Here is a 12,407-nt window from a genome sequence, read left to right as displayed (position 1 = left end):
AAGGGCATTGATGAAGCGGCTGATGTTGGAAATATTCAAAAATTAAGAGTTTTTTTAACTTTACCTTTTATCGCTCTCTGCTAACCCTATCTTCATTTTCCTCTGTTTCACTTACTGTAAAGATTTCTCATTTAATTGACTGTTGCAGCTTATACTTCCTGTTTTAAATTCTGAGGGCCTCAATAAGGATTTTTCAATTTGATTGCTTAAGGAGATACACAGTTTCTTGCCCTGTTCATACTGCTCCTGGATGCCCTTCTGAGATAGCTGAGCTGATTGGATTGTTCACTGATAGGAACTTCCAATGGAAAGACCTGAACCTCAGAATTACCATTTAATGTGGTTGACTCTTAAATGCCTTCTGAAAGCCACTCCATTGTAACAAACCACTACAAAATCACAAAAAAGGAACAAAACCGAATGGACCACCTGGTATCGACCTAGGCACCGGAAACGACAACAGTAACCGCAGCCCTGTCGACCCTGCAAAGTGCTCCTTACTAACGTCTGGGGGCTAGTGCCAAAATTGGCAACAGTCTGATATGGTCATCCTAATGGAATCATACCTTATAGATAATGTCCCAGACACCACCATCACCATCCCTGGGTATATCCTGTCCCACCGGCAGGACACACCCCGCAGAGATGGCAGCACAGTGGTGTACAGTTGGGAGGGAGTTGCACTGGGAGTCCTCAACATTGACTCTGGACTCCATGAAGTCTCATGGCATCAGGTCACAAGTCGGCAAGGAAACCTCCTGCTGATTACTACGTACCACCCTCCCTCAGTTAATGAAGCAGTGCTCCTCCATGTTGAACATCGCTTGGAGGAAGCACTGAGGGTGTCAAGGGCTTAGAATGTACTGTGGGTGGGGGACTTCAATGTTCATCAACAAGAGTGGCTCGGTAGCACCACTACAGACTGAGCTGCTAGACAGGGTCTGCGGAAGGTGGTGAGGGAACCAACAAGAGGGAAAAAAATATTTGACTTCACCAACCTGCCTGCCGCAGATGCATCTGTCCCTGACAGTATCGTAGGAGTGACCATTGCACAGTCGTTGTGGAGACGAAATCCCACCTTCACACTGAGGACAACTCCATCATGTTGGGTGGCACTACCACTGTGCTAAATAGGATAGATTTTGAACAGATCTAGCAACTCAAGACTGGGCATCCACGAGGCACTATGGGCCAGCAGCAGCAGCAGAATTGTACTAGAACACAATCTGTAACCTTATGGCTTGACACATCCCTTACTCTACCATTACCATCAAGCTATGGGGTCAACCCTGGTTCAATGAAGAGTGCAGGAGGGCATGACAGGAGCAGCACCAGGCAGACCTAAAAATGAGGTGTCAGCCTGGTGAAGCTATAACACAGGACTACTTGTGTGCCAAACAGTATAAGCAGCAAGTGATGGACAGAGCTAAGCGATCCCAAAATCAACAGATCAGATCTAAGCTCTGTAATCTTGCCATATCCAGCCATGATTGGTGGTGGACAATTAAACAGCTCACTGGAGGAGGAGGAGAGGCTGCACAAGTATTCCCATCCTCAATGATGGAGGAGCCCAGCACATCAGTGCAAAAGTTAGGGCTGAAGCATTTGCAACAATCTTTTGCCAGAACTGAGTGGATGATCCATCTCGGCTTCCTCCGGAGGTCCCCTGTGTCACAGATGCCAGTCTTCAGCCAATTTGATTCATTCTATGTGATATCAAGAAACAGCTGAAGGCACTGGATACGGTAAAGGCTATGGGCCCTGACAAAGTTCTGGCAATAATACTGAAGACTTGTGCTCCAGAACTTGCTGCACCCCTAGCCATGCTGTCCCAGTACAGCTAAAACACTGGCATCTAATCGGCTATGTGGAAAATTGCCCAGGTATGTCCTGTACACAAAATGCAGGACAAATCCAACCAATTACCGCCCCATCAGTCTACTCTCGATCGTCAGGAAAGTAATCAAAGGGGTCATCAACAGTGCTATCAAGTGGCACTTGCTTCGCAATAACCTGCTTACTGACACCCAGCTTGGGTTCCGCCAGGGCCACTCAACTCTTGACTTCATTACACCTTGGTTCAAACATGGACAAAAGAGCTGAACTCCTAAGGTGAGGTGAGAGTGACTGCCCCTGACATCAAGGCAGCATTTGACTGAGTGTGGTATCTAGGAGCCCTAGCACGATTGGAGTCAGGGTGAATTGAGAGAAAACTCTCTGCTGGTTGGAGTTATACCTAGCACAAAGGAAGATGGTTGTGGTTGTTGGGGGTCAGTCATCTCAGCTCCAGGACATCACTGCAGGAGTTCCTCAGGGTATTGTCCTAGGCCCAACCATCTTCAGCTGCTTCATCAATGACCTTTCTTCCACCATAAGGTCGGAAGTGGGGATGTTCGTTGATGATCGCACAATGTTCAGCTCCATTCGCGGCGACTCAGATACTGAAGCAGTCCATATCCAAATGCAGCAAGACCTGGACAATATCCAGGCTTAGGCTGACAAGTGGCAAGTAACATTGGCACCACACAAGTGCCAGGCAATGACTGTCTCCAACAAGAGAGAATCCAACCATTGCCCCTTTATGTTCAATGGCATTACCATCACTGAATCCCCCACTATCAACATCCTGCGGGTTGCCATTGACCAGAAACAGAACTGGACTAGCCATATAAATACTTTGGCTACAAGAGCAGGTCAGAGGCTAGGAATCATGCGACAAGTAGCTCAGCTCCTGATTTCCCAAAGCCTGTCCACCATCTGCAAGGCACAAGTCAAGAACGTGATGGAATACTCCCCACTTGCCTGGATTAGTGCAGCTCCCACAACACTCCAGAAGCTTGACACCACCCAGGACAAAATAGCCCACTTGATTGGCACCACATCCACAAACATTCACTTCTTCCACCAACGACGCACAGTGGCAGCGGTGTGTACCATCAACAAGATGCACTGCAGGAACTCACCAAAGCTTCTTCAACAGTACCTTCCAAACCCACGACCACTACCATCTAGAAGGACAAAAGCAGCAGATAGATAGGAACACCATCGCCTGGAAGTTGTCCCCTCCATGTTACTCACCATCCTGACTTGGAAATATATCGCCATTCTGTCACTGTCACTGGGTCAAAATCCTGGAGCTCCCTTTCGAACAGCACTGTGGGTGTACCTACACAAAATGGACTGCAGTAGTTCAAGAAGGCAGCTCACCACCACCTTCTCAAGGGCAACTAGGGATGGACAATAAATGCTGGCCCAGCCTGCGAAGCCCACCTGCCATGAATGAATAAGAAAAAAAAATTTGAAGGTGAACCAAATCAAAGTGTATCACTTTACACAAAGTATGGGGCAAATACCGCTGTTCGTCACATATATCATTAAAGGGTCTCTGTATACTGAATGGCTTCATTGAAATACCAAATTATCCAGTCCCATCTGGTTGTTGCTGGATTAATTCAATTGCCAACAGTATTTTGCAACATGGTTTGAACCAGGCCATCAGCCTTAGAATTACCAAGCAGGCCCAGTCAATGCCATATAGACAATCAGTTTCTGTCCTCAATTGTTGTGTTTCATAGAACAATAAAGGTTCACAGCACAAAAGGGGGCCGTTCAGCCCATCATGTCTATACCCACCCTCCTTGTAGCTTGTATCCTTCTCTACTTCAAACATTTTGCAATCCTTACTTTAAAATAAAACACATTGGTCACTAACAGAAGAATTCCTTGTAGCAAAATAGTCTTTGTTCCAAAAATCCCTATAAATATATGTCTCCTAATTTCGCTCCACATTCTAATTATGATGACTGCCTTGTTGCTGACACCCCAACTACAGGATATTGGCCATTTTCTGTAAGTGAAACTGGGTTTTTGGCAAAACTGGTGAAGTCAAATGCGCATACCTTTCAGACAGAAATGCTTCCTCTTTCTGAAATGTGTTCAAGAGTGCTGGAAGATAATGAGGCAGTTACCCATCACTTAATTGGCCTTTCTTTGAACTTGCATACCAATAAGTAGGGTTTGCGATTTAACCACAGGAAACAAATAGTCAAGCGGAACAAAACATATTTTTGGCATTAATGAAAAGCACCTGATTGGGGGTGGATGCGATTGTGAGAGCTCACAATCACAAATGGTAAGCTGGTACATCAATTTGTTTTACATCTTGCCAGTAAGTCCTTGGCAGTGAGTGGAAGTTTCCATTTTCTTTTTTGCTAGAATTGTGTGGCTATTCCAAACTCGCCGTCTGTATCAATGGTGTAATTGGAAAACCACTGCTGCAAACACCATGTACAAAATGGCACATGTCTAATGAGAGGTTGCAAGGAGATGGTCCATATGTTATGAGTCAAGGAACATCTGTTTTCCAAATTGAGTGCCTGAGCCACTTGAAAGCACTGGAATATAAAAAGATTTACTTAAAATGGACTTCCAGCACTTTATGCCGTGAGTGGGATTTGGGAAGAACATAATATGGCCTGGAGTTTCTGCTTGGGCACACTGTGTTGTAATTTGCCCAAGTTCGGTGAAATCAACGCAAAAGATCATGGAACTTAAAGAACAATTAACATCCAGCAATTTTTTGCACTACTGTAAAAAGGCTGTGCGAGAAGCTGGCCCTGGCCATAAAACTAGCCACGTTCCCTGAATGAATGAATCAGTATTGGGAGTTTCCACTAACTGCAAATGTTTCAGGACCTTTGAGATGGCTCTAAAAATGAAGTTTTTTTTCCTTGGGACACGAACATTTATAGATAAGCTTTTGAATATCATTTGTTTTAATTCGTTAAACTGACTACTGTACCCCAGGGTGACTAGTAAATGGTTCGATTTTAAAAAAAAGTTTTTCCATTATTTTCAGGTCATTCATAGGTTGTGGACTAAACACTGCGATTAAGTTGCTCCTTTTTTTTGTAATAAATCCATTTTCAATTGTATGAATCAAAGTGCAAAAAGTTACCACTCTTAGATATGTCAAGAAATATTTTCAAAGCAAATTTTGAAAAGAAAAATTACATTCTCAGCACTGCCTGATTTCCCAGGGTCATGGCAGATTTCGCATTCAGTGATTTATTAGAGCAAAACCTGAAAAAAGAAGATTTTGGATTGCTCCCAAAGTGGAAATTCTACCCCACTGTGTTTTGCCATGTTCCATTCACCTCATGGGCTAGACTGCTAGGCTCACTACATCCAGCACTCAGAGTTAAATTTAAGATGCAGCTGTTTTTAGAGACAATTACTAACTGGGTTTCAGATTTTCCTGTTGGTCCTGTCTTGGAATACTCATTACCTCTGATTACGAGGATGGAAAGGTGGAAATTCATTACGAAGGGGATGTTCATTGACAATAAACATAATGCAAACTGCCACATGGCCCTGTGCAAAAAAATCACAACATTAGATGTTCTTCGAGACTGTCTTTGCAGACTCCCAGAGCATTCTCAGAGTGAAGAGCAGGGAGTTGTGTTGGTGTCCTGTTCAACATTTGCCCCTGGAGCAACTCCATCAAAACAGATGAACCGGTCATTTATTCATTTTCTGCTTGTAGCCTCTTGCTGTGTACTGACTGCTGAGTTTGTGACATGACAGCCTGACTTTTGTGTCCAGCTTTGAGATGCTACCCCAAGATGTGATGACGCAGTAGATAATGTAGACCTTTGTTTCTGCCTTTAGAAGCCAGAGCTAATGAAAGAAAAAAAAACTATTTGGGTTGGTGTCTGTTTGATGCTCTTGAGAAACACAGTATATGCTTTTGCCATATCATTCTGAATTTAAGGCCTGTCTTGTGTGTTGAGATAAAATTCTTCTCATTTGGACTGTTACATAGAGTTCCTCTAGTGTTGCCCAGAACCCAGTGAGTCTGGGTACATAGTTAAAAATTACCCCAAAGTGTTGCTGATTGACATTGAATTGGCTGTCTCAGTTTAGTGCTAAAGAATGTTCAATACAATGGAAAATATATACTGATGAAGTATGGAGGTACTTCTTAGGTTGGAGTACATTGAAATGACACTATTGGAGCAAAGTAGAAGACACTTGTAGTGTCCACTGAGTCTAATAGGTGAAAAATTTTGGTAAATTGATGATGACACTGGTGGCATCAAATAAAATAACTGGAGAATCACAGAATTGTTATAGTACTGAAGGTGGTCATTCAGTCAATCCTGTCTGCATCAGCTCTCTGTAGGAGCAATTTAGCTAGTGCCTTCTCCCCATAGCCCTGCACATTCCTCCTTTTTAGATATCAATCCAATTCCCTCTTGAATGCCTCAACTGAACATTCTGAATGAATGATTGAGTGTCCTGTTTCTAACACCACTGAGCACAAAAATTAGCAAAAAGTAATTTTCATATGACCTCAGTGTTTTTTCGATCTCAAGGATGTCCTGAAAGAAATGACAATCCTTATACTGCCACATTCCCAAGGGTCACCTGCAAACACCAACATTTGGGGAATCCTCTACAAATATTAACTGCTAGGATCTTCTCCTGTCGAAACCTCCGGACGACTGTCAAATAACTAGAGAAGAATAGTGATATCCTTGAAGAAAACATCTTCATTAGTAAACAACAGGAATAGCATGGTGGTAAATCAATGTACACAGAAAAAATAGCCAACAGATAGGAAGAGATTGGATACTGTGAACTCTTGTAGATTTTTGGCTTGTATTTAAACTATGTCTTATCATATGCGATGGGAAGTATCTCCAAACATTCTTCACAGCGTGTTACTTTGAAATGCAGACGTATTGTAGGAATATGCTTCTTACTATTTTGCACACAGCAAGTTGCTACAAGTGGCAATGACATGCATAAGGAACTAACCTGTTTTTAGTGGTGACATAAGAAGGAAGGAGATTGTCCAGGACAGCGTGAAATGATGAGAGGAAATCTATGTCTGTGGCTGGCATATATGAGTTTGCTGCGCAGAGGAAGGAAATGTTAGGTGAAAACTTTATACGTTAATTAGTAACTAGTAGAACTGAGTACAAGTTGTCAACTATCAGTTCTGATGTGGGGAGTGGTTGTTAAAAGGACCCAAGCCAGTTGATGAAGCCAAAACCCAAGCTTTCCTTTATTGAGAGAGTTTATTGACATGTTCAGTCTCATAGCTTCACTCCCACACAACCCAGTGTCCCAGCTATCCCCTATTTATATGTGCTCAAAGACGATTATTACCCATCACCTGTGTCCCTTTACCTTAACAAACCTTAACAATGTAATTGACAAGGCGTTAACAGACCTAGTTACTAATAAATCCAGTAGGGAAATAAGGATAATTTTATTCACTCAGAGAGCAGTTAGAATGTGAAACTCGCTACCACAGGAATTGGTGGAGGTAAATAATTTAGACACTTTCAAAGGAAATTAGGCCCATACCTAAAAGAAAGCGGAATAGCAAGATATGTTGAAACCTTGAGATGAGGTAGATGAGATGGGAAGCGACTCATATACACACCAGCATAGACTAGTTGGGCTGAATGGCCTTTTTTTCCATGCTGTAAATTCTATGCAATCCTACTTTCATGAAAGGTATTAGTACTATGGCTGAATTTTTGCCGCCCCATCACGATGGTAACTGGGACGTAAAATGAGGGTAGCCATCCTAAACTCTTTTGACTTCGGCAGCACCATAACATCCTGCTGTCGTAAAATTCCACCTTATGTACCTCAAAATGAGCTCTTCCAATGCAATGCAGTTTTTAAAAGACAATCCAGAGAACTAAAAGCTGATTGTTTCTCATAGTTCAGTTGGACCTGATTGAAAATGTCACCCTCTCACCAATTCACTTCATCAAAATCCCAATGAGAAAGACAATCTGGTTTCACGAAAATTTCACGCACATACCATTATACTTTGCTGAGATCCTAGTGGTCATACATAAATAGTTATTGCAGGCATATATCACAGAAACATACAGCACAGAATAAAACCATTTGACCCATTGTGTCTGTGCTGTACTATTTACGTAAAAAAGGTAAAGCAATTGCTTTTGAGATTGAGTTGTTATGGGCAGATAACCTCTATACTGCTGTATACACAGGCATGTTCACAGTTTATTGTTCCTTTTAGATGTGTGAAGCTGCCTGCTGTACAACACTGCAAACAATTGAATCTTTGACCAGAGAAGAATAATCCAATCACTGCTTATTTATCACCTTTTGTTAAGTTGTGTGATAGCATGGAGTTGAAATCTCTCCAGGGCTTTGCTAAAATCTTCTCCATCCCTATGTCCCAAGCATATAACACAGCTCTTTGACTCTCTCATCTCCCTCACTCCAGCATTGGAGGTGGAGTCCTCACCTTAAAGTTCTTTACCTTTGTTGCCTTTCTGACCCTGCCTTGAGCCACCTTTCATAACTTTTCTCTCCTCCCTCCTGTTTGATGTCCATTTCTCCTGTAAAGCACTTTGAGACCTGTTGTTACATAAAAGGCATTATATAAAGGAAAGTTTTTATCAAGCAGAGTTAGAGCTCTAGATGCAGTCTGTGCCATAACTAGACGCTCAGTTATTTGCAATATGTTGAATTTTACTTTGTTTGTCAGTTCTGATATATTAACCCAGAATCACAGAACAGAACTGTTATGATGTAGAAGGAGGCCTTTCAACCCATCGTGTCTGCACCGGCTCTCTGAGCATTTTAACTTAGTGGCAATCTCCTGCCTTTTCCCCATAACCCTGCACATTGTTTGTATTTAAGTAACCGTCCAATGCCCTCTTGAATGCTACGATTGAACCTGCCTCCACCACACTTCCAGGCAGTGCATTCCAAACCCTAACTACTCATTGTGTGAAAAAGTTTTTTCTCACCTCACGTTTGCTTCTTTTGCAAAACACTTTAAAACTATGCCCTCTGGTCCTTGATCCATTTACGACCAGTTTCTCCCTACCTACTCTGTCCAGACCCCTCACGATTTTGAAAACTTCTATCAAGTCTCCCTTTAGATTTCTCCTCTCCAAGGAAACCAGTCCCAACTTCTCCAGTCTTTGCTTATAACTGAAGAGTCTCACCCCGGAACCATTCTCGTAAACATCTTCTGCACTCTCTCCAATGCGGTCACATCTTTCCTATAGTATGGTGCCCTGGTTTAAATCAGCTTATCATCCATCAAATACTTAATTCAGAAGCTCTTAAAATAGATTTGCAATATGCAGAATGATCAGAAATGATTAGATCATTTTTTGGAGTGTCGGAATTTTATGTTATTTGCAGTGACCCTTATTATGAGCTGCCGCCAGTCTTTCGTAATTGGTGAGAAGAATATTTATTGACAATATTTCCTGCACTGAACGCTGCAATGTTTGCTTTGCACTGTGTGACTCGCACTTCATTTGTCCTTTTGTGAATCGCTTCTTTCAGGTCCACCGGGACCCCCTGGAGGGGTGAGGGTTGAAAATATCGGAGACACCTTTGTGACCCTGTCCTGGAGTCGAGGGACAGACAATCACAGCCCAATCTCCAAGTATACCGTTCGGCAGAAGTTTTTTGATTCTGATGAATGGAAAGAGGCCAAAACAGGTCAGTGACAACCCACAGATAGAAGAGGCTTGGTTGAACAAGAAAAGCACAGCCAGAAATGTTGCATTGGCCTCTGTTTCTTTTTTATTCAACATCAGAGGAATATATACAATTGTATTAATCATATTCTATATGCTAAGGTGTTGAAAACCAGTTAACCAAAGCAGCATTTTAATCTCTTTGTGGAGTGTGGAGGGGAGGGCAGTGGGTATTGAGACAGTACTGATAAATAAGGGATTTATCGCCCTGTTCATGCACTGGATAAAGGGTTTGTATAAATTTCTTGTTCAGCTAACTTAAAATAGATGCATTAGCCATTAGACTACAAGAGAAAATTAAAGTCAGTGATGTGTTTAAGATTGGATTTTAAAGTTAACACAGACTAGGATGTGTCTGGGCTAGACAGCTCCATGAGGTAACTATTTCCAAACAATATCCAATATGAGATGACCATGAGGCAGTAAATGACAGTGTTGGCCAGACTTTTGATGTGGCCCTTTCCTTCCTTCCTAAGTATCCAATACCAATGCAAACCTGTAAAGTGCTTTCAGACATTTTATTTGTTAACAGTGCTGTAAGACTTCAAGATGCTGCATTAGCAGTAGGAAACATATTATTGCTTGGCCGAGATCTGTCCTCAAATAATGTCCAAGCTTGCCTTTTTTTTAAATCGGGGTTCTAGTGATCAAAACCAGGAACCTTGGCAAAAGTTTTCTTCTCTGCTTCCTAACCTGCGGGGTACAGGTTTCAATTGTAATGTCACCCCAGCCTAGGCTGTGGTTAGCTAATGTTGGATCGATCAGGAACTGAATGTTAGGTGGAATTGTCCCAGATTTGCACTGTGTGGTAGCGGACGGAAAGAAGGACATTTTACGGCTGCAATGGTGGTTTTTTTGCGCCGTATCATCCCAATTCTGCCTCAATTAATTATGCAGCCACAGGAAACATGCCGCCTTGCTGACAGGTGGCCTCCAATTTGCCCACAAAGCTATTACCTCACACAGAGCACCATGTTTAAACTGCAGCCATGTGCACATTTCTCAGTGCTTGCAGCCCAGGACTCCACTGGTGAATACATGGCCCCAAAGGCCCAGAAGAGTACAGCACCCCGATTCAGTGACGCATCCCTGGGACGCCTTCTAGACATAGTGGAGGCCCACCGTGATGTCCTCTACTCCTGCTTTGGCCACAGGAGGCCCATCAGCCTCACCCACTCTGGCTTGGGAGGCGGTGGCAGAGATGGTCAGGGCCAATGCTGCACACAAGAGCTCGGCCACCCAATACAGAAAATGGATGAATGATCTCTTCTGTGCCGCCAGGGTAAGGCAACCACCTCATCACTCTAAACTCTCAGACTCACAAGGCTGTCACACGTTCACTGGCATCTCAATCACTGCCAGCTCAAGGAACATCACCACTCACTCTCTCACACAAACCCTCACAACGCCATCTAGCCTCATCTCCTCTGGAGACTGCCTCCTCAGCCCTCACCATTTTGAGGCCACTTGCACAGATCAGCATGTGCAGCCACACACACCCTGGGATACCTCCCTTCCCCAGTACAGCCCTCACCCTGCAGCCTCTTGCCTTGCCTGAGTCCACTTCTCCCCTTTCTCCAACAAACCCTTTGCCCTGCAACCACTGAAAAGCCACTACCGCTTTATGGCTGATCTGTTAGGTAGTGACCTGCCGTGACCTGTCCGCGAAGCCTGACGCTGATGAGCACAAATGCTGCCCGAAGCAAGGCAGGCAAACACGCCGTCTTGCTGGCAGGTGGCCTCCAATTTGCCTCCATTACCTTGCAGCTTCCTCATGTAGGTCACCAAACAAACCTCAAAGTCCCAAGCAGAGTGCAGCTCGCCAGGTGCACGTCACTTATGTTCAGTTGTGCAATCACACCTTCATGCCTGGGTGATCCAGCGTGGGGGGATAATTCCGGCAAGCAGGGCTTATAATGATATGCAAATGTATTAAACTAACATTCCTGATGTGTGGCAGCGGGAAACGCGGCCTGCCATATTGTCCGCATGACGCCCGACGCCACAGGGGACAGAAAAGGGCGTAGTTGATATGTTTTAGCTATTTCCTGCCTTCACTGGTTACTTCTGTTTACATCGACACATTGGTAGCTTCCATTTGCATTTATTGCCTCAGAAAGTGTTCCTGTGATGATCGAGAGCAAAGTGAGGGTGAACACCTATAGGAATGTAATGTTCATCATGTGGAGCAAAGATTGCTCACTCTGAATTGTATGTGAATTCAAGCCATTTGCACCCACCCAATCTGCATGCTGCATGGCAGTCATTCGAAGCAGCCTCTACAAAAACATGTATTTGAGCTGCACTTGTGTGGAGCTTATGGGAGATGTCCGTATATCGTTACTGTTGCTTTTTCTACAACTTTCCACATGGACCGTACACACTGAGTGGAGGACAAAAGAAAAGATAGACATGTCTGCCATTGTACGATCATGCTTAACTATGTGGTAGATTGGTTTAACCACAGTCAGCACCTCCCAATAAAGTGGGCAGCATGTAAGAGTAACGCAAGCTGCAGCTAATGAACTGTCTGCCTTTTAAGATTGGGGTAGGCTTCAGTGGCAAAGGAGCTTCCTTCTCAAATGGTCCCTTTTAATCAGGATGCTGCAGCATTGAAACAGTATAGTGTAGGTCTCCCAGGCGATTCTGGAGAAAACCACTGCCTTTTTAAGGGTATTTTGTTCCTAGGATGGGGGTGCAAAGCCTTATTCATTGCCCATTGTGACGTTGTCTTCTCTTGGCTTCAAGCAGCCCTAGTTAGGATCATGTTGTGGAGCGATTGCTAAGATCCTTCAGAAAGACATTAAAATGAGTGAAACATTTGAACTTTTATTTACTTTTCCTGATGCC

General features: G+C 43.5%; 1 protein-coding gene across 5 annotated transcripts in view; it reads left to right on the top strand.

Moving 5' to 3' along the window:
- cntn1b (contactin 1b) overlaps positions 1-12,407 on the top strand; it is an 836,554-nt gene that overhangs the window by 536,201 nt on the left and 287,946 nt on the right. For all 5 annotated transcript variants that reach the window (XM_041216323.1, XM_041216321.1, XM_041216322.1 and 2 more), the window contains one exon: positions 9,361-9,519. In XM_041216323.1, the coding sequence (XP_041072257.1) occupies positions 9,361-9,519 (159 nt within the window). The remainder of the gene's footprint in view (positions 1-9,360; positions 9,520-12,407) is intronic.

The sequence above is a fragment of the Carcharodon carcharias genome, chromosome 21 (assembly GCF_017639515.1).
Source record: "Carcharodon carcharias isolate sCarCar2 chromosome 21, sCarCar2.pri, whole genome shotgun sequence".
NCBI classification, from domain to species: domain Eukaryota; kingdom Metazoa; phylum Chordata; class Chondrichthyes; order Lamniformes; family Lamnidae; genus Carcharodon; species Carcharodon carcharias.
This window is presented reverse-complemented; position numbering and strand designations above follow the sequence as displayed.